The sequence below is a fragment of the Hydra viridissima genome, unplaced genomic scaffold, assembly GCF_058129835.1.
Source record: "Hydra viridissima isolate aposymbiotic clone 2 unplaced genomic scaffold, HvirCarnegie_v1 scaffold_2, whole genome shotgun sequence".
Lineage (NCBI taxonomy): Eukaryota > Metazoa > Cnidaria > Hydrozoa > Anthoathecata > Hydridae > Hydra > Hydra viridissima.
In genome coordinates this window covers 17,089,071-17,111,679 of record NW_028324301.1, presented here as the reverse complement: position 1 = coordinate 17,111,679, position 22,609 = coordinate 17,089,071, and the positions used below count along the sequence as shown (strand labels likewise).

At 29.5% G+C, this 22,609-nt stretch overlaps 4 protein-coding genes across 6 annotated transcripts in view; 1 reads left to right on the top strand and 3 right to left on the bottom strand.

The window, feature by feature from the left end:
- The window catches only part of LOC145194661 (E3 SUMO-protein ligase ZBED1-like), a 244,672-nt gene that overhangs the window by 212,460 nt on the left and 9,603 nt on the right, over positions 1-22,609 (bottom strand). The gene's annotated exons all lie outside the window — the stretch shown is intronic.
- Positions 1,047-2,755, bottom strand: LOC145184480 (inhibitor of growth protein 1-like). 3 transcript variants are annotated; one of them, XM_080060187.2, is made up of 2 exons: positions 2,503-2,755; positions 1,047-2,199 (listed from the first exon to the last, which is right to left on the bottom strand). In XM_080060187.2, exons 1-2 carry the CDS (start codon positions 2,534-2,536, stop codon positions 1,253-1,255), a joined length of 981 nt encoding a protein of 326 aa, XP_079916313.2. In that variant the 5' UTR covers positions 2,537-2,755; the 3' UTR covers positions 1,047-1,252. The 3 variants fall into 3 exon arrangements, with proteins under 3 accessions (XP_079916313.2, XP_079916321.2, XP_079916306.2); XM_080060195.2 differs by having other exon boundaries at positions 2,561-2,754; XM_080060180.2 differs by having other exon boundaries at positions 2,491-2,747.
- Positions 6,032-8,001, top strand: LOC149892253 (dipeptidyl peptidase 8-like). The gene is made up of 7 exons (XM_090078097.1): positions 6,032-6,105; positions 6,343-6,493; positions 6,606-6,842; positions 7,078-7,148; positions 7,259-7,340; positions 7,426-7,567; positions 7,913-8,001. Exons 1-7 carry the CDS (start codon positions 6,032-6,034, stop codon positions 7,984-7,986), a joined length of 831 nt encoding a protein of 276 aa, XP_089934223.1. The 3' UTR covers positions 7,987-8,001.
- On the bottom strand, positions 11,999-18,336 carry LOC145185639 (heat shock protein 75 kDa, mitochondrial-like). Its single transcript, XM_090077131.1, has 12 exons — positions 18,063-18,336; positions 17,066-17,106; positions 16,554-16,614; positions 16,214-16,296; positions 15,264-15,643; positions 15,053-15,162; positions 14,876-14,949; positions 13,733-14,352; positions 13,332-13,522; positions 12,906-13,149; positions 12,561-12,633; positions 11,999-12,218 (listed from the first exon to the last, which is right to left on the bottom strand). Exons 1-12 carry the CDS (start codon positions 18,199-18,201, stop codon positions 12,087-12,089), a joined length of 2,148 nt encoding a protein of 715 aa, XP_089933257.1. The 5' UTR covers positions 18,202-18,336; the 3' UTR covers positions 11,999-12,086.

The window sequence follows — 22,609 nt, the reverse complement described above, 5'->3', positions numbered from 1 at the left end:
AAGCTTACGATCAGTTTGGCTACGGTTTCAGGTCCAGGAATATTCTCACATGAAAAATATTTTACTTGAAGTAATATATATATATATATATATATATATATATATATATATATATATATATATATATATATATAACATTAGAATTTGAATAAAACAAATCATGAATGGAAAATTAAGGCTCGTTTTTTCGGAAAGGGAAAATAAGTTTTCAGCATCGAGATGTTCGATATATGATATTCTATTAAAAACATTTGATAACCCGAAAGTTTGTAATTATTTAAAAATATCCAGACTCATTAAGGAAGTAAAACTTCTCACAAATATAACAAATCACACAAGGTTTTGATCCAATTGAACTTAACACATTTTTCTTGGCATTCAACTTGTTTCTCACTTTTTTCATTTGTTATAAAAACTTTTTTCTTTTGTTTATAATGATATCCGGTATGATTTATGATATGATTGCATTAAACGATCTATTTTCAACAGAAAATGAGGACACTGTTATTCTTTACAAAAGAAAAAAAGCAGATAGGGAATATCATCGTATCCAAATTGTTTGGTTCTTTCAAAAAATTTATAAAAGAAAAAAAAATTGTAAAAACTGGTTTTCGATGTTTAAAAAATTATATTGCTACCCCTCTTTTCTACAAACCCTGCAGAATTTTCGCATTTGGTGTACCTCTTTCTTTATTTAGAAGTATATTTTTGAGTGACTATTACAAGAGAACTTATATTTTAAAGTTTTTTTCGCAAGAATGAACATTCGTAGAAATGGCAAATCTACGAAAGTTTAGGACATTTAAATACCGTTTTGAAATGGTAAAGGAGCGGATGGGCAGTAGATAAAATAAGATATATCTAAGGCTGGCATTTTTAATCTGCATGTATATAGTTAGGTTAATTTTGTATATTTTAGGTTCCTTATCAATATTGAAGTACTTTAATTTGTTGATATAAAGTATTAAAAAAATCAGCATAATAACTAAGGATTGACCACATCTTTAAGCACTTAGCAAGTAAATACTTAAGCAACAACAAAAATATTTTACAACATTTCTTTAATTCTTTTTTATCAATTCTTTAACTTTTCATTAAGCAAAGTAAACTTAAGTCAAATTAAAATCATAATACATCTTTTAAAAAACTTCAAGTATTGAAAAAAAACTTCAAATATGGAGAGAAACTGTTCGCAGCAATAAAAATACTTAAATATTATAAATAAAAGATATCAAAAACTCGACAAAACTCATCACTTTTTACTCTTCCTTTCTGTATTACAAGATGGACAATACCATTTTCCTTTCGGCTTATGGGTAAGGTTTACACACCCAAAATGAAACCATTCAATAGGACAGTCATCATTGTCACAACCAATCATATCACCATAAGAAATACTATTACATAAACAGTATGTAGGTTCATCAGGATCAATGACATCATGATCTTCAGAGTTGTGCTCCTTGTCTTTTTTCCTTTTTTTATTTTTTGACATCTGTTTGCTTGGTTTTTTGGCAACTTTTAGAGGGGTTTTTTTCTCATTTTTTTTTTCTTCATCCTTTACTTTATGATGAACTAGTTTTTCTTTTTTCTTATAGTTGCTGCTTCGCAGCCTAGAGTCTTCATCTTCTATTTCTTCTGTTTCCTCCTCTTCTAATTCATCTTTTAGTGTTTGATATATTTTTTCCACTTTATCACTGCCTTTTTCAATAGTTTTTCCTCTTCTTGGTCGTTTTGGTTTCTCAATTGAACTTTTGATTTGTTTCTCAATTAAAGTAACTTTTGAAGGTTTTTCCATTTTCATGCCTGGATTGGGAATAGACTTCATAAAGTTATCATCCTTTTGTTCAACATCAGCTGCCTCTGCATCTCTCAATACCTGCTGGTTTCTTATTTCAGCCAAATCCAGCATCTGAGATATAAGTTGCAACTTTTCATCAGCATATTGCTGAGACTTCACTAAGCATTTTTGCAGTTTACTCAAAAGTGACCTTCTTTCTGTTTGAGATTCTTCATTATGATATAAGTTAGAAAAGTGAGAAATTTGTCCAAGATTTTTTCTATAAAACACATCATATTCATGTATCTGGGTCACCAATCTTTGGACTTCAAGTGGCAAACTCTCTAAACAATCCATATAAGATTCAACAAATTCTAGACTTGGCACCATTGTTGGAGAATGTGGTTGTTGTGTCATGGCTGAAACAGGTTTAACAAAGTAAGATTTCATACTCAAAACATATAAAGCAAAATAGAACATGTTATACAGGTACTTAAAGTAATCACAATTTATATTTACAAAAAATATAAATTTACAAAATATTTATACAGGTTAGCTAGATGCCTATAATTTATCTTGTATGAAGGTTAGACATTGGTGTATCTAGTTTTCTGATGCTTTAAATGAGAGATTAAAACATTCAGTAAACGACTATCATAGGTTATATTATATAAATAATACACCTATAACACCAATACCTGATGACATACCTTCAAACATACCGTAGATACAGCAACCTACTGTATTAGATACCATCAATCTCGCTACATTCTGACTTACATATTTGTTTGTTTTATTGAAATGCTGTTGTAGCTAACTGGTATATATAATCTAAATAATGAAAAAGTATCGGAGAAACTTGGTACACTTAGAATTAATTACAAAATTTAAATTATAGTATATCATTAATGTTTATCATCAGTATGAAGTAAAAAATACACAGATCGTATCTGCGAATCTAATAAAAACTTTGTTTTGCATAACGCGATTCGAAATGGTAGCTTGAATATAAGGGGTCCCGGTGTCATGTTAATATTTTACTCCGTTGAAATTTTACTGCGCAGTAAATTTTTAACGCTATAATTTTACTGCGCAGTAAAATTTTAACGTTAAAAATTTACTGCGCAGTAAAATTTTAACGTTAAAAATTTACTGCGCAGTAAAATTTTAACGTTAAAAATTTACTGCGCAGTAAAATTTTAACGTTAAAAATTTACTGCGCAGTAAAATTTTAACGTTAAAAATTTACTGCGCAGTAAAATTTTAACGTTAAAAATTTACTGCGCAGTAAAATTTTAACGTTAAAAATTTACTGCGCAGTAAAATTTTAACGTTAAAAATTTACTGCGCAGTAAAATTTTAACGTTAAAAATTTACTGCGCAGTAAAATTATAGCGTTAAAAATTTACTGCGCTCGTTATTTTTTTACTGTCATCAAGAAAAGAAGAGATGTTAAAGTTTTTGGGAGGGGCGGGTAAAAATATACATGTTTTATAAAACTAAGGGCACTTCAATTTTTCTTTTAATGAAACTTTTATAATTTAATGCATACATTAAATGATAGTTTACTTTCCAGGCCAGATTTTGTGTCACTTTTTTATGTAAAGTTATGCATTTTCCCTTATTTTTTTTGCAATACATCAATTTGTTGTCTATAATTGCAAAGTTTTTACATTGCCTTTTAAAGTTTGCCTTTTTTCCTCTCTCATTTACACCTTCAGGAAACTTTTTGTCATTCAAGTATTTCCTCATATCATAAAAGTTAATATTTTTGTACATCTTGAAAACGCCAAAAAAATAAACGCCAGAAACTGTATATTAAAATAGTCAGTAAAAAAATAACGATAGCAGTAAAATTCCAACGTTGAAATTTTACTGCGCAGTAAAATTTTTACGTTGGAATTTTGCTGCGCAGTAAAATTTTAACGGCAGTAAATTAAAAACGCTACACCGGCAACTGAAAATGTAGCAGATGAATAACTTGGGCTAAAATGGAACAGAGGGGTAGCCATTAGGTATTCTTTTTCTTACTACGGCGTCTTTTTATGAGTTTCATTTTTGTTACTTAGGTTTAAAATAAACACTGCACGTGTAAAAAAGGAACTTCAAAAACAAATTTATATTTAGAAGGTTTTCTATGACTCTATACACCTTGTACAAAAAGTTTAAACACACTTGTTTTTTTTGAAAGTTATGGTAAGTTTGGACTGGTGCAAAGAGAAAATCTGATGCAGGGTCTTCGTTTTTTGTTGTTTTTTTTTCTTAGCCAATTTTTAATTAAGAAAACAACTTTGAAAGAAAAAAATACAAAATCTAAATGTTTTTGATACATGCTTGTAATCGGCTTGGCATTGGTTCAATAAGATTCTCAATCATCTTGATTGATATTTCAAGCCACAGTTTTTTTAGTTCTTTTTTAAGCATTTCGTAACTAGTTATTTGCTTTTTTGTTAGTTGATAATCCATCCAGCTCCATAAATTTTTGATCGGGTTTAAGTCAGGTGATCGTGCTAGCCAAGTCATGAGTCGAATACTACTTTTAACGAAATAATTGGTAATTGAATGTGCTGTATGACATGGAGCATTGTCTTGTTGAAATAACCAGTTTTGATCATTCTGGAATAAATCGCAACTAGGAATAAGCGAGTTTTCCAAAATGTCACGATACCCAACTGATTCAATCTTCCTTCGTATATTTTATGACAGCCAACGCCTGAGCCTGTTATGCATCCCCATATGCCGACAGAGCCACCACCTTTTTGAATACGGCTGTGTATGTGTTGCTTCAAATATTTTTCCCTGTTTTTGAGACGAATAAATCTCTTGTTTTTTCTGTTAATAATTTCAAAATTCAACTCATCGCAAAAGATAGCTACTTTCCATAGTTCCACTGAATAATTTGAACGCTCTTTGCACCATTTTTTTCATTTTAGACGATGGGTTAACGACAACATAGGCTTTCTTACGGGATGAAGCGAATTTAATTCTTTTTTGCGTAATAACTTACTTATTGTCGAACAACTAACTGTTTTCTCTACAAGTGAACATTTGATTTCTGCACTCAAAGCTGATACTCCTGCTTTTGGGTTGCGTCTGCTAAGCGTATATAGCATGTTCTCATCGCGAGCTGACAGTTTTTTTTTCGAGGTTTATCATTGAAACTACCAGTCAATAAGTAATTTTTTATTGTTGTACAAACGCTGAATTCAGAAATATTCAAGTGTTTGCTGATTTGTCGATTGCTCATTTTCATTTTATGCATGCCAATGACTTGCCATTTGATTTTCGATGAGACAGCTCTTTTACCCATAAAAATATGATCTTTTGACAAAGTTTTATCAGTTGAAAATGGCTGAAGGTTAAATCAAGTTGTAGACGCAGTTTTTTTGCAAAATAAAATAAGAATAATAGATAGCAGGCTTTTGAGTGATGAAAATGCGAAAGACTGCAAGAAAAAATCAATCAGTTAACAAGAGTTACGAATTTTCTGATCAAAGTGCGTCAAAAAATTGAAAGGACTTAATAGCTCCGTTAATTTTTTCATCACCCTCCACTTTCTTTATGGTATCCTTGTAATTTTTTTTTTTTTATATCTCTAAATCGATAAATTAAACCATTAGTATAAATAAACATAAAAAATGCGGACTACATCTCATCAATTTATCAGGTTATCATTTCTTAAAAGAATTATACACGTTAAAAAAACAAGTGCGTTTAAACTTTCTGTACAAGGTGTATAAGATAAAATTAGGAGCGAAAACGTTTGGGCCGGATTAAAATGAAAGGGTGTGCTTAGAAGACTGTAGCCTTGTCCTTTACAAAAAACAGGATCCACTAACATTTACATTCTGGTATTGAAGAAATTTACTAGCAAAAATTTTCAGCAAATGAACAAACTTTCGAAGCAAAAAAATTGCAAATTTATTGAAAATTTTTTTTATCTGACTGAAAAGTTTTTTAAATCTGACTTTAATGTTTGATATTTATTATTCTATTAAAAACTACTCTTTATTACGCCATTAAATAATAGTTTTTGCTCTCTTTGCCTTCCATTGTTTTAACTCCATGTTTAGAAATGTATTCAATTTAATTCTTTTTTTCATACAATATACTTCCGAATTATAGAGGTACAATATTCATAAAGACCACGCTTTTTGATATCTTTAGGAGAAGTAGCTTCTTTTCTAAATTTGATAAAACCATTGTTTATCGCTTTGAGATACGTTATTTTTAAGTGTTATTGCATTTTAAATGCAGCTTTTATACATTTTTACATCAGCATCATCAGATTTTTTCAACAAGTATCCAACAAGTGTCTGTATTAGGTATGTAAAAAGACTCATGTCAAATCAATGAAATACGAATATACTATTTTTCTTCACAAAAAATGTTGCAGAGTTTATAGATTTTTGGAAGCATACATCGGGTAAACAATCAGCCTCATTGAGCAACTAATTTTTAAAGCTTTATGTAACATAAAGAAGAATAGGTATTTGCATTTATAAATGTTGCTAAATAATATGTTTGCATCTGTAGTTATAAGTAATTCAATTTTTCGTTAGCATTTGGACTCAAGTTTTGAATAGAGCTCAAAACAGGTCTGCATTGCTGCGAATACCAAGTTCTGCATTTTGTCCTGTGAACTCAGATCTCCGTACTTCAAACGAAAAAATCGATGTCTTGCTTGATGAGAAGTCTGATTACTGGATCAATGTAATTATCATCTTTGACAATTTATTCTAAACTGGTCAGATTCAAATAGAAAAAACATGTATTACATTTTTTTGATTGGTTGTTTTTATTCAATATTTTTTTTTAACTTTAGGTATCTAATGCTCTTCATTTTTTACCGCCTCAGTCCTGCAACGAGATATCTTTTATTTGGATGTCTGAAAAAACACACTTCAAGCATTTATATCAGTACATTGTAACCACAAAGGATGAATCGTCTGCAAAAAACGAACCAATGGAGATAGATGCTAGTGAATATGTGGTTCGCAACTGTCGGGTACTAACAGAGCAACCTCTAACAACTGGAGATTGGGATGTGGATGGTGAAAAGGTTTTACTGATTTAACTGTATTTTTGAAATGCCTAAACTTATTCTCATAATCAATATCTAAATAATCTTATTATCCTAATCTTGTTCAATAAACATTTGAAGTTGGTGACGAGCTATTATTGAAAGTGCTAACATCCATAAATACTACAACTTCGTATGTTGAAAATTAGGCACCTTATCTAATGTAAAACGTTCATGAAGTTGATTTTTTAGAATAAAAACTCTTAATTTTAAGATTTGGTTGGATGAAAAAAACAATCTAGTTTATTTTTTGGCTACCAAAGATACACCTCTAGAGAAACATCTGTAAGTCTTGTTTTTTTAGTTAAGTTTGGTATATGTTCTTTACTTAAAATTTCCAGCAAACAATGTGCAATAAATGTCTACAACTAAATACAAGATTGCATCATTTTCAGTTACTGCGTTTCTCTTGCAACACCTCTTTCGATTCAAAGACTGACTCTGCTTGGTTATTCTCATTCTGTCACGCTAAACAAGGTAGAGTTTTCTTCTTTAATTCCTGTTTATCCATTTCCAGTTTATCTTCGTTTATGCTTCTTCATTCTTTCATTTTTATTTTCAGGATTGTTCATACGCTGTCATAGTGTCATCTTCAGTGTCTTCTTTTTCCCATGTCAACCTGTGTAAAATTGATGCAACTATTAATTCTCCAGAACAAGCAAAAATATCTTTGCATAGTGCTGGTTGGGTGGAAGCTCCAAGAGGTAACGTTGTATTTTTAAACTTGCTGTTGACCAGATCTTGTACTAAGAACTAAGTACGGCATCAGATTTTACAAAAACTTTTCATTCCTGATAGAAGTCCTTTAAGTTTAACTAACCAATTGCACATACATTTGGTTAATATACAAATGTTTGAGTTTTAAGAAACTGTTAGTTTTGCATTTAAAAAGTTTCTGCGCCTACTGTTGTTGGTTGTTTGGAAAGTGGCAAGAAATCTGATCAAGTGCTACGGGATATCTTTTTGTTGACTTCCTGACCAGGATGCCTGTTTATTTTTTTTAACTAGTATTTAGCTTGGTGTTACTTTTGGAACAATTTTGTTTTTAGACGTCCTTCCCAACTCAAGACTTCCTGAACTACTTAGGTACAAGAACTCACAAGGTAAGATTCTGGGCTTTTAAGTAAAAGCTGAAATATTTAGTGAAAAGTTTCTTTTGGTCATCTGAGTTAAAATCAGAGGGCTGTTCCCAAAACATATAAATTTTTTGCAACATTCAATAATGGTGGAAATACTCTGATGGATTTGTTTGCACCATTATTGATTATCAAAAAATCTTTCGGATTATTTGCACCATAATTGATTGTTGCAAAAAAGTTTTTTTGATTGTTGTTTTTTCTGTGTTCTTATCGCCTCCTTCAAACACTCTTCCTTTTTTAAATGTTAATTTTACTGTGCTGTAATAACTAATAAGAGCACGGCCTCTCATCCAGGTATCCCGTGATATTTCTCTTGTTCGCCCAGCTACTCGGTCTTTTTAAAGCCTGAAAAAAATACTCACCTTCATAATAGCGATCAGTCAATAATGAGTTTTCTTTTTATGAATTACTTAAAATCATGTTCTTAGGTACAGTAAAAAGGTTTACCTTCTAAACAACTGTTTTCAATGTTAGAATTTTTGAGAAATAAGGGGGAAGGTTAATAGTGTATGAAGATGTTGTCTCGGGGTTATTTGGAAGGAGTACGGAGGTTGGGGTTTGAGGACTGTTTAGGTAAGAAAAGGCAAGTGCTTTTGGCAAGGGTTTTATTGTTTTCTTAGGTGGTTTCTTATTGCAATAGTTCCCAATATATATTTCTTAACATACAATGGTGGTTAATATTCTTTATTCATTGTGTTGTTAACTTTGTTAACTTCTGTCTAGAGTTTTTAGCATGTGTTAATTGTTCTTATGTCTACTTCTCATTTATTTACATGACAGGATAAAAAAACATTTGGAGTTGAATTCTAAAAAGAATTCAGTGTCAAAATAAAACCTTCTTCAGTTTAACATCCTTAAACTTGGCATCATTTTAAAGTATTCCTGATGATATCTCAATTTCGACATCATCGAGTTTTGAACAGTTTCTGAAAGGAAATGTTTTGTAGTACTATAGAAATTGAATACGTAAACATATGACGTTAGCATTTTTCATGTTTATCTTCCGTAAATATGACTTCATTCTGAGGCATTTCTATATGTATCTCAGGTTGTACCAAATTAGAGGACTCTTGAACCCTTCCTAAAATAAGTTAAAAAGCATCGCTATAAGGTTTCTTTCAGATAATCTCATAACTCGATGGGATAATTGACGTGACCATTCTATATATGTGCAATATTCTTAACCATTAATGACCATTCTTAAATGCAATAATTGACGTGACCATTCTATATACGTGAACTTTATTTTAATCGGTGCCAATGTTTTTGCACACCTTCGAAGAGTGTTCTGAGTCAGTATCTTTTTCAAATGAACCGTTTCCTTGAGAGCGATACATTCAACGTACTTTTCATACTTGCTACACTAAGATTACATGCGTTCACCTTTTTTAAACAAAAACCTCTCCCCATTTTCAAACCATTTATTCGCTAATTCTTAGCGAATCAAAATTTAAGTGTAATTTTAAATTAAACCGACCTTTTTAATTTACACAACTACCAAGCATTTTAAAAAATACGACTAGAATTTTCGTTTAAATAATTACACAAATATTCTTCTTTTACGTTGACCAACTTCTCATTCTTTACGAAACTCATTTTTCTGCTTTTTTGTTTTCTTCTATTATAAGGCGCACCGAGACTTTAGATAAAAGTGTATTTAAACGAGCAACCATTTCTCTTGTGTCTTCCATTAGACCAGCGGTTATCAAAGAATTGTCAAATAACTAAACAAGAAAAGTTTGATGTATCGAAAGTCTTATCGAATTCGATGAGTTATAAAAAGTAGAACAATTAGTTTTCTGACGTTTTTCCATACACTATGATTTCTTATTTCTATATATATAAAAACAAAACCGTTTAAAAGCATAAATAAATTAACTATATAAACATAAAAAATGGATATGTAAATAAATTATTGAGCTGGGAAGCAGTAATTGAAAAGTAGTTAAAAAAAACTAATCATCCCCTAAAAACTGATTACTTTAGATCTATTACAGGCTTTTAAAAATTAGGTGTTTTTGTTGTAAATAAAATTAAACTCGTTTGTAAAGAGTAACCGAAATTACCTGTTGAAATAAAACCTTCTTCAGTTTAACATCCTTAAACTTGGCATCATTTTAAAGTATTCCTGATGATATCTCAATTTCGACATCATCGAGTTTTGAACAGTTTCTGAAAGGAAATGTTTTGTAGTACTATAGAAATTGAATACGTAAACATATGACGTTAGCATTTTTCATGTTTATCTTCCGTAAATATGACTTCATTCTGAGGCATTTCTATATGTATCTCAGGTTGTACCAAATTAGAGGACTCTTGAACCCTTCCTAAAATAAGTTAAAAAGCATCGCTATAAGGTTTCTTTCAGATAATCTCATAACTCGATGGGATAATTGACGTGACCATTCTATATATGTGCAATATTCTTAACCATTAATGACCATTCTTAAATGCAATAATTGACGTGACCATTCTATATACGTGAACTTTATTTTAATCGGTGCCAATGTTTTTGCACACCTTCGAAGAGTGTTCTGAGTCAGTATCTTTTTCAAATGAACCGTTTCCTTGAGAGCGATACATTCAACGTACTTTTCATACTTGCTACACTAAGATTACATGCGTTCACCTTTTTTAAACAAAAACCTCTCCCCATTTTCAAACCATTTATTCGCTAATTCTTAGCGAATCAAAATTTAAGTGTAATTTTAAATTAAACCGACCTTTTTAATTTACACAACTACCAAGCATTTTAAAAAATACGACTAGAATTTTCGTTTAAATAATTACACAAATATTCTTCTTTTACGTTGACCAACTTCTCATTCTTTACGAAACTCATTTTTCTGCTTTTTTGTTTTCTTCTATTATAAGGCGCACCGAGACTTTAGATAAAAGTGTATTTAAACGAGCAACCATTTCTCTTGTGTCTTCCATTAGACCAGCGGTTATCAAAGAATTGTCAAATAACTAAACAAGAAAAGTTTGATGTATCGAAAGTCTTATCGAATTCGATGAGTTATAAAAAGTAGAACAATTAGTTTTCTGACGTTTTTCCATACACTATGATTTCTTATTTCTATATATATAAAAACAAAACCGTTTAAAAGCATAAATAAATTAACTATATAAACATAAAAAATGGATATGTAAATAAATTATTGAGCTGGGAAGCAGTAATTGAAAAGTAGTTAAAAAAAACTAATCATCCCCTAAAAACTGATTACTTTAGATCTATTACAGGCTTTTAAAAATTAGGTGTTTTTGTTGTAAATAAAATTAAACTCGTTTGTAAAGAGTAACCGAAATTACCTGTTGAAATAAAACCTTCTTCAGTTTAACATCCTTAAACTTGGCATCATTTTAAAGTATTCCTGATGATATCTCAATTTCGACATCATCGAGTTTTGAACAGTTTCTGAAAGGAAATGTTTTGTAGTACTATAGAAATTGAATACGTAAACATATGACGTTAGCATTTTTCATGTTTATCTTCCGTAAATATGACTTCATTCTGAGGCATTTCTATATGTATCTCAGGTTGTACCAAATTAGAGGACTCTTGAACCCTTCCTAAAATAAGTTAAAAAGCATCGCTATAAGGTTTCTTTCAGATAATCTCATAACTCGATGGGATAATTGACGTGACCATTCTATATATGTGCAATATTCTTAACCATTAATGACCATTCTTAAATGCAATAATTGACGTGACCATTCTATATACGTGAACTTTATTTTAATCGGTGCCAATGTTTTTGCACACCTTCGAAGAGTGTTCTGAGTCAGTATCTTTTTCAAATGAACCGTTTCCTTGAGAGCGATACATTCAACGTACTTTTCATACTTGCTACACTAAGATTACATGCGTTCACCTTTTTTAAACAAAAACCTCTCCCCATTTTCAAACCATTTATTCGCTAATTCTTAGCGAATCAAAATTTAAGTGTAATTTTAAATTAAACCGACCTTTTTAATTTACACAACTACCAAGCATTTTAAAAAATACGACTAGAATTTTCGTTTAAATAATTACACAAATATTCTTCTTTTACGTTGACCAACTTCTCATTCTTTACGAAACTCATTTTTCTGCTTTTTTGTTTTCTTCTATTATAAGGCGCACCGAGACTTTAGATAAAAGTGTATTTAAACGAGCAACCATTTCTCTTGTGTCTTCCATTAGACCAGCGGTTATCAAAGAATTGTCAAATAACTAAACAAGAAAAGTTTGATGTATCGAAAGTCTTATCGAATTCGATGAGTTATAAAAAGTAGAACAATTAGTTTTCTGACGTTTTTCCATACACTATGATTTCTTATTTCTATATATATAAAAACAAAACCGTTTAAAAGCATAAATAAATTAACTATATAAACATAAAAAATGGATATGTAAATAAATTATTGAGCTGGGAAGCAGTAATTGAAAAGTAGTTAAAAAAAACTAATCATCCCCTAAAAACTGATTACTTTAGATCTATTACAGGCTTTTAAAAATTAGGTGTTTTTGTTGTAAATAAAATTAAACTCGTTTGTAAAGAGTAACCGAAATTACCTGTTGAACTAAAAGGTCGGCCAACAATGGATTCGAATTTTTCAGTTGATTTAGAGATCGGATTAGTTCATGGCTAAAGTAGAACAAATAACATGGACGACATCCTCAAACCCTACTTTAACAAAACTGAAGTACCCTTTTATAATTAGCATTACTATGATCTATCAGACCAAATATTTACCTTATGAAATATTTAAACGATTATTCGTTTCAATATAGTGAATACTTTAAATAGTGCGCATCATTACTTATATGGTGAGTCCGTATTTATATAGTGCTATTAAGAAATTGCATTTCTTTTTCACAACATAATCATTTAAATAATACACAATATTTATCGCATACCTAGGGTTTATCTCAAACGTTGGCTGTAAAATATCAAACTTCATATTTAAAAGGTCTGCATTTGGACCTGACTTTACAAATTTAAGCCATCTTCTGGCTGATCCCATATCTGGAACGGTTATCATTGCAGGATGTGTCGAGAGTCGCCTAGATACTTTGATGTTAGGAACCTTAGACTTTCCTAGAGTTTTTTGAATCCAATCCAAAAGCTCAGATGTTTCAGTTTGTGATAGAGTTTCAGTAGCTAGAATTTAATATCATCAGTTTATTGTTAAAAAAACTATTTCTATCAAAATCTGTGCAAATGCAATTCAATGAACTTTCAGAAAAAAAAGTTATTCAAAATTAAATTTTCTATCTTAATCTTGCCTTAAAATGCATCCTTAACATTATTAGATATTCAAAAAACTTTCTTTTAAATCTCACTTTCTGATTCTTCATTAGCTTGCGAGGAATCATTTCTTGTTAAAAAATTTTCTGCAGATGTTATGTTTTTCTTTTGAAACTCTTTAAGAGCTGCAAGGACAACTTCATCATTTTCATCGTAAGTGAATAATACCTCCACATTTTGATTTTTTAAAGCTTCAAAGTAAGGTGATGATTCAGCCAGCTCACGACTAAAAATACAAAAGGTGTGGCTGAATATACTCTAAATACAATCAAAGTGCATCAAAATACGAACAAAGTGCATCAAAATACAATCAAAGTGCATCAAAATACAATCAAAGTGCATCAAAATACAATCAAAGTGCATCAAAATATAATCAAAGTGCATCAAAATACAATCAAAGTGCATCAAAATTCGAACAAAAACAGGAAAGTATTACCTTGGAGCACATAGAAAGAAAATTTCTTTTTGATCCTCTTTCATATCTGCTACATAATCAGTTAATGTTTTCAATTCACCAGGCCGTCCTTTTGATGATTCAAAGCGTAACAACTTTGAGATCTCTTCTCTTTGACTTGATGATTGAGTCATAACAACTCCTTCTCTGAAAAAATTGCCGCATTCTTTCATAAACTTGTTAAATTTTTCTGAATCCTTTTTTGATTGTTCAATGAAGAAACGTAGTAGTTTAGCAACTATAACTTCACTTAATTTATGTAGAAGGTTGCTATCTTGAAGAAGTTCGCGACTTAAATTTAATGGAATGTCCTCGCTATCAACTACCCCACGCATAAAACGCAACCAGTCTGGAAACAACTTAGGAGACTTAGATTGGATAAGAATTTTTCGGCTATAAAGACTCACACCAGATTCCATTCGGCCAAAACCAAACATTTCTGGTATGTTTGTAGGTACATAGAAAACACTACGAATATTTAAAGGAGCATCGGCCTGGTACATAAGTGAGTATCTAGGAGTATCTGATGTGTTAGATATAAATTGGTAAAACTCTTTGTGTTCTTCATCAGTGACATCACGTTCAGGTTTTGTCCACAACGCCTAAAGAAATCTTTTAAAAAATTAGCAACTTTATTACATATTAACCCTTTAGAAAAATATAGAAAATAACATTTGTAACATTTTGCAACAAACAAAAATAGAAAACTTTCATTCAAAAGTCAAAAGGTGTTTGAGCCAGTGTGTTACTAATAAGTTGATCCTATTAGAAACACTTGAAAATATGTAGAAAAGGGTTGCATCATTATATCATAAAAGTAATAGAATCAAAACTTATTTTAAAATGCAATCCTTAACATTTATAGCCTAAAAAAATTGATAAATTTCCACATAATTTTCAAAAGTTCAATATCTTTCTTTAATTTAATTTTATAAATTTACATAAGGCTGGCACAACAATTAAAATCAATATATAATTATATTATAAAAAAAAACAACTAAGGCTGATATACTTTTTCTTTTATATTTTTAGAATTTTTTTAATGCTTTACAGTAATCGTAGGTTTATTCAATATTAGTACATACAAATGAAGTTATAAAAAATAAAAAATATGCATTATTATACCTGAACATTGTTTAAAAGAGTGCCATTTAAATATATGGGAAATCCAACAAAATTACTGTAGCGCCTAATTATATCTAAACAAACATTTAAAAATACAAATTTCAGATAACCATGATTAAATCATGCTATTGAGTGGTGCATTAAAATTCCAAAAGAATGTAATCTTTATAATAATACCTTCCACAGTAGATTTTACTGAAAACCGTTTTTCTGTATCTTTTAAGTGAATAATAACTTTTGTTCCACGGGAAACACCTTCAGCCTCTGCAACTTCATATGTACCTGAGCTAATTAGTAAGTGATAAAACATTAATGATACTTTGAAGTCTTTATAAAAGAAAATTACAGTTATAATTAAAACTTAAAATTTAAAAAATTATATAGCAACCCGTCAGAGGTCCACAGAAAACCAGGACTGTTAACATCAAATGATTTAGTATAAACATCTATCTTTGAGCCCACCATAAATGTTGAATAAAAACCAACTCCAAATTGACCAATTATATTTTGAGTTGAAATGTCAGAAGTAGCCTTTTGAACAAATGATTTTGAGCCAGACCTAGCAATAGTTCCTAAATTTTCAATAAGTTCATTTTTTGTCATTCCTATACCAAAGTCTTGAATAATGAATAGCCCTTTCTCTTCATCTGTTGTTAAGTGAATTTCAAGTGGTAGGTTAGAATCAGATATAGTAGATCTGGTAAGCAACAAATGACGCAGTTTCTCTAGGGCATCAGAGGCATTAGAGACAATTTCACGTATAAACACCTAAAATATAAATTTAATTACTTTTTAAAATTACACCCTAAAAATACAATAGTTAGCAAAATAAGTCCTTATTTTTAGTTGCTGGGAAGTTTCATTAGTAATTAGCTATGGGGATAGTTTTTCAGGATATTGTGTAAAACTTCATTAATGAGTAGTTTTAATAATATCTAGTTTGTATTTTCAAAATTAGTTTTTAAATCTATGGATTGCAATAACTGTAGTTTGATTTTTTTATGCTTAATCAAAATGCATATTACACAGCTTTATCAGGCTTAATCACAGGCAGCAAAATAATGTTTTGCTTCCCTTATCTAAAACTATTGTATTTGTTCAATTTTGCCCACTCCTAATTTAAAAGTAGGATAACAAGTTGCATATGTGTTTTTACAATCAAGTTTTAAAAAGAAAAAAAAATCTTTTCATAAAACTTTACATTTTATTAGCACTCACATAGCATTTAAAAAATTATTAATTTTAAAATAAAGAGTTTACAAAAAAGAAAACTTGATGCATCTAGATCAGAAGTAAATAGAATTTAAAAAAATAATTCTGAAATATTTGTAAACTTACTTCTTTCTCTGAATAAAGTGACTTTGCAACAATATCCAGCAGCTGTCTTGTTTCAGCAAGAAACTCATGTTTAACTGTTGGCCCTGTAATTTAATAGGAAACTTTATCTCTCTTGTTTTAAACTATAAAAAAGTAAGTAGCTATATGAAAAGTTTGATCGAAGGAAATTATATTAGAACTTCAATTCTTAAAATTTTTTTTTGGACTTTTCTCAAAGAAAAAAATCTATAAACTGAGCATTAAAGCTAATGTTAGTGTTGTTTTAAAAGTTATTTGATTTCACTTAATATTGATACTTAGTAATGTAGCTAACATCTAAAATATGTATTGCTATGTATACCTTGAACAGTTTCCTTATCTGTTATCACATATGTACTTTCTTCAACTACTTCTTTTTCACTCTAAAAAATAACATATTACAAAATTTTTAATATTTTCAGGTGCAATAACACACCTGTTTCTGTGAACTGACATTCACAAAAACAGGTGTTTATAACACTTGCAACAAAATTTATTAACAAAAGAACTTTCTCAAAACAAAAGGGCACAAAAGATGTAATATTGTGATACTAAAATTAAAAATTATGGGAAAATTGCACTGCAATTTTGATGCAATGCAAAATCCATTCAGACACTTTGAAAGATTTGTCTCAAACATAAAGACAATGAGATAATTACTAATAGTATCAGCATTTCATTTAAAACAGTTACTTAAAAAACTATGTGGTTCTCTGGCGTTCAATGATTAAGCAAATGCATTAATAAATCTACGCAATGAACCTGAGATAAAAACAGACAAATAAACTTATTGAAAAAGAATAAGCAGAAAAAAGATTAACAAATAAAACTTACTGTTGAAGAATCTGTTGTGTAAAACCTTTGGTTTATAAAACCTAAAATAAAAAGTTTTTATTATAAAATTGCAGTTTTCTTAAGTAAATTGACATTTCTGCTAGCTTTAGCACATTTTGGGAGATTTCGGGACAAGGAATCCAATGAAACTACCTAAAATATTTTAGAATAAACAAATCTGTGAGTTACAAATAAATTATAAAATTACAGGTTCAAGCTTAAATTGTCAATTAAACCCAATTTTTAAAGTAAGTTTCCTTAAATAACTTAGATAAAATTGTAAAAAAGAATTAACAAATGGCCTCTTTATATAACTTAAAGGTAACCAACTTTTCAATAATGAAAGTTATGCACACCAGCAACTAGGAGCAAAACAATTTCTAACAGCACAAGATTAAAATAATTATATCTTTACAACAGCTTTGTGAAGATTTTAAGATATTCGTAATTTACTGAAATCCTTCAGTGGTGTAAAAATCAGAAAAATCTGATTTCAAGTGGCATGTCCTGGAAACATTTACATGAAGTGACCCAAAAAGCTACTGTATACTGCACATTTACTTAGACAAAAATTTATTATGGAAATGAAAACTTGGTTTGTTATGGCAGTTTTCATGAAAATAATTTAACAAGTTATTTTTAATCTTTTTTGGTTGGTGTAACATTATATATAAACAATCCTTAAAAAGATTACACACGGAGTGGACTCAATCAGCACAATAATTTTCAGGAATTTCAGAGTTTATTAAAAAAACATTAACTTGATTAATATTTTTTTAGTTTCTGATATATATATATATATATATATATATATATATATATATATATATATATATATATATATATATATATATATATATATATATATATATATATATATATATAATATTGACTTGATCTATATTCATTTTTACAAATGTTGCTTATTTCCCAGTGAATATACTTTATCTAATCTAATGCATACAAATGCTATTATTCTTAATCAAAATTTAGTTACCATTAGATACTTTAGTACACTTTATTGAGAAGCCTTGTCCAGGACGAAAGTATATTGATGGAAAGGATCTCTTTGATATTGTTAAAAATGTGGCGATGTTCTGATTTCTAAATGTTCGAAGCGTGCTCCTGAGTGCCATTTTGTTTTACCGACCTAACGTAAAGTCAAAATTTACATTTTAAGTAATATTTGCTTTTTCTATTATTTCTATTTTTCAAAACTGTGAGCCTTTAAAACTTTTAAGACATATACTCTTTTCAAATGAAATTGGCACCAAAAAATGCGGTAAAGAAAATATTATACACAATACAATCCCATTTTAATTTCACCATTACGGTGTTACTAAAAAGCGAAGTTAACTGACCACGGTTATCATGGATTATGATAATGCCAACCCAGCTGACCCAAGAACGCCACATATATAGGGTGATAGCGTACACATCAAGGTTCCCCGTGATGCAAATTTTGAAATCTTTTAATTTTTCCGCAGAAAGTAGTTTACAGGTAGGTACACCTTAAAAACACAAACACCTTAAAAACTACAAAGTCATAATTTATGTTCTTGTCAAGTATTGTGTGAGCTTTAGCGCATAGTATTATTTGTTTTGAGACTCCCATATAAATACTCTCTCCAAAATAATACAAGTTCGATTATTTTTATATTAAAAAGATGCGATAAAAACAATTTCAAATTAAAAAATAAATTAATTTTAAAATAAAAAAAAAAAAAACACTTTTTAGCATGGATAAGCACCAATTTGAAAATAAGTTTGCAATTCCTTTTTTTTAGATAACTATATTGTTGCTACAGATAAAAATAAAAATTTTTTTCACAATATCTTTCTCTGGTTGCTAAAATGAGCTTTTTATTTACAGTAGAGACGCTTGTAAGTTTAAGGAGTACTAAGGTTAATACAAACATTGAGACACAAAGTCAAAATTTCTTTTCAGAATCAATAAGTTACATTTCAAAATAACATAAAACATTTCCCTAATTGATTTTATCGCTTTCCACGTTATTCAAATTGCCTTTATATTTATCATTTGTTTCGGTTGATGTGGCTAGTTTAATCATTACTGGCTTCATTCAATTAACTCTACAAGAAAATTTGCTGCATACTGATTTCTTTATTTCTTGGCAGACTGGGCACTCTTTAAAACCCTTTTCTGCACAAATGCCACTGCAAACACATTTTAATTTACATTTATAAAATTGTTCTTTTTCTTTATCTTTTTTTTCCTTTTTCCAATTTCAATCAACTCGACCTGTTCAATGATATTTTGGGCTTCCATTGACCCATGTATATTGGTGACACGAATTATTTTCGTTTTATTCATGTCTTTTGGCTTTACCTTGTTTACTGTAAGCAAACCTGATTTATCTTCTAGATTTTAAATTTTTTCATAACTTTCTTTCATAATCATCTGAACATAAATTTCCAATAATTAGCTGATCCATATCGATGATTTGTTTTTGCTAATTCTGGAAATGAATGTGGAGTAATTGGTGTTAAAAAAACATTTGCTGATGAACGTGTGCTTATTTTCTTTGGTGTACTTGGAACAAGACTGCTAGAAAGCTCTTGCTCTTGATTTTGAACCATACATTTAGCAGCCTGTTGAAATTTATTTTGTTGCATATTATTTACATTTAAACCTTTTTTACATATGTCAACTCTCTTTGCAGCATTACTTATGGTAACCCTGGAAGCCCATTTATCCCACATTCCTCCTAATATTGTCATGAAGCCTTCTCGGTTTATTGTTTGGAAAGTTGTAAAAAGTTCATCTCTTTTTTTATCATATTCACGATCCATGTTCTGATTAGGACTTTGATCCAACAGTTGAGTAACCCCAGTTGTATCAGGAGGACTTATAAACAAGTAAATTTTTTTTTGATGGAGAAAATGTAGAACATTGTTGTCAAATCTTGAACTGTGTCCATCTGCTAGCGTTACGTGTAGCATCTGCTAGCATTCCATGTTGGAATTAGGAATTGTAATACCGGTATACCGATTTACCGAGTTATCGGTAAATAGGAAATCATTTAGTTAAATTGAGTAATAAATAAAGTAAACATGAAACACGTTATTTGAAAATTAAATAAAGAAAACATGAAATACTTTAATTGAAAGTTAAAAGATTTTATTTAAATTTTGTAATATTTATTTTCTTGTCGATAATATAACATAGTTTATCGCCTGAGAAAACTTGATTAATATATATATATATATATATATATATATATATATATATATATATATATATATATATATATATATATATGTATATATGTATATATTTTCTCCTTTATAGTAAATTTGTGGGAGCTGGATTGTTTTTCACCAAAATTAGATCTCGATTAGCAGATAAGACTTGAGATATTTTATGTTTCTTAAAAAAATAATTTAAAAAAAATGCATTCTAATAAAAATTAAAGTACATTTATTGTAATTTTTTATTTCATATTGAAAGTTTTAAAAAATTCCCTGTAATTTACCGGTGAACCGGCATTTAAATTTTCATTTACCAAATTACCGGTAAATGAAAAAGTCGGTAAAATTGGCAAACCCTATCTAAAAGTTAGTTATCTCTGACACTAAAAAACGCTGAATCTGCCCCTGAGTCCAATGAGTATTTTTTAAGGAAAATCTAACCTTGGTGATGTTTTTTTTTTTTAAATATTGTTTAGTGTGGGAACATAACTGATTTTATTTTATTGGATAACATATTTTAAAATTAAAGGAGCTTGATGATAAGAATCTTGTCTTCTATATACTCCTCTGATTTTCTATTATATACTTTTATAAATGTATAAAACGGATAAAACAATTTAAAATGGTATTGAAGGACATAAATAAAAAAAAATTATTTAATTCTTTGTTACTATATTAATTTGTTTATAAAATCATTTTTTAAACATGTTTAAAATATGATTTTATAAACAAATTAATATAGTAACTTATTTGGTTGTTTTTAAAACAAAGCAGTTCAAATACTAAACTTAAGAGTTTTTATTAAAGAACAATAAAATCAATTCAAAAATAATTATTACAACAAGATACTTCTGTTGTAATACTTCGCTTAGCATACAAATTGTTTAATGAGTCAAAAGGTAGCAGGTGTATATAAAATCATCTTTGAAATACCATACAATATTAGAAACACATGTTGATTTTGATGCCAAAACTCTAAAATATTTTGTTCGTGCACTGAAAAATTTATATATTCACTGATTTCTTTTTTTTAAATCTAAACTTAAATTTTTGTAACTATCACTTCCAGAATCACCTTCTTCATCATCAAATGACAACTTAAATTTTTGTCACAATCACTTCCAGAATCATCTTCTTCATCGTCAAATGACAAAATTTTTTTTTTAATTCGTTTGTCACCTTTTTAATTATTTCACTAACTCTTTTTGCGAGATAAAAATCCGACAAAAGTTCTTTTACGCTTTTTAAATATTTCTTTTTATCGTATTTTTCCAAGAATTGAAAACTTTTATAATTTGAATCCAAAAAAATAGCACACAATAAAAAGCGATCATTCTCTAATTCTTATGAATCTTTGTAAGTTTGTGAAGATTCTAACAAATGCAATTTCAATATGACAATTAAAGGAGTAGTTTCACTTTTATTGTTACTTAGCTGCTTCTCAAGGTACTTTATACTTAGAATAATTAAAAAACACGTTGCATATGTATTGCCAGGTAGTAAAACACTTACTTGAATAAAGCTTAATAAAGCATTTACCGTTCTTTTTAAGTCAACAATTTCATCTTCATTGAGTGAATATTTTCTCATATATTTGTATTGTTTTCTCGAATTAAAGATATCTTGTACGTAGGAGTGAAATTTCAGCATTCGTTACTACTAGAAAAAGGGAGTTCTGGGACAAAATCATTTTTCATCATCGTTGTGAAATTTTCGATAATCGCGGGGTGAAAATTTTCTGGGGACAAAAATTGCGCCGACGACGACGACAAAAACATTTTTTTAATTTTTTCATGACGTGATATAACGCGTAATGAAAAAAAACTTTTTAATTTTTGTAAAGGTGTTTAAATCTTAAGAATTAGGCGTAATAATAGGCTTGTCCGAGAAGAAGGTAAAAGCTTCCGGATTGACCGACTTGCGCGTCGCCGGAGTTGAGAGTAACGACGAGTCTTCTGCCGGCTGCAACGCTGGGCATGGAATCTGCATTTGCAAAATTTATGTAAAAGGAGATGGTGGTGGTGAATCCGATGGTGGAGTTGGATTGTAACAGAAGTCCAGTCGATGTGTTGTTGAACGAGGATATGTTTGATCCGTTCCACGAAGACAAATAAAAATCTTCCAATTGAGACGAGGAAAAGATGCATTTGCTGTCACCGTCATATCCAGAAAAAGTAGTGTAATTGTTTGTATTATAAGGTGTCCAAGGACTGAGAACGGTTCCGTTTCCAGGAGGCACATTGCCGTCGTACATTCGGACTCTCGATTCCCACCAGCTTCTAGAAGCTCCAGTGATGTGCATCCTGATGTATTTTAGAAAAACTCCATTTC

Coding starts and splice junctions, on each gene's coding strand:
- LOC145184480 (XM_080060180.2), bottom strand. CDS start 2,536: ATGGTATCTAATACAGTAGGTTGCTGTATCTACGGTATGTTTGAAG. Junction 2,200..2,490: donor TATCTACGGTATGTTTGAAG/GTATGTCATCAG, acceptor AACCTGTTTCAG/CCATGACACAACAACCACAT.
- LOC149892253 (XM_090078097.1), top strand. CDS start 6,032: ATGCAGCTTTTATACATTTTTACATCAGCATCATCAGATTTTTTCAAC. Junction 6,843..7,077: donor GGGATGTGGATGGTGAAAAG/GTTTTACTGATT, acceptor CTTAATTTTAAG/ATTTGGTTGGATGAAAAAAA. Junction 7,341..7,425: donor ATTCTGTCACGCTAAACAAG/GTAGAGTTTTCT, acceptor TTTTATTTTCAG/GATTGTTCATACGCTGTCAT.
- LOC145185639 (XM_090077131.1), bottom strand. CDS start 18,201: ATGGCACTCAGGAGCACGCTTCGAACATTTAGAAATCAGAACATCGCC. Junction 16,615..17,065: donor ACACAACAGATTCTTCAACA/GTAAGTTTTATT, acceptor GTTATTTTTTAG/AGTGAAAAAGAAGTAGTTGA. Junction 13,150..13,331: donor AGCTAATGAAGAATCAGAAA/GTGAGATTTAAA, acceptor ATTAAATTCTAG/CTACTGAAACTCTATCACAA.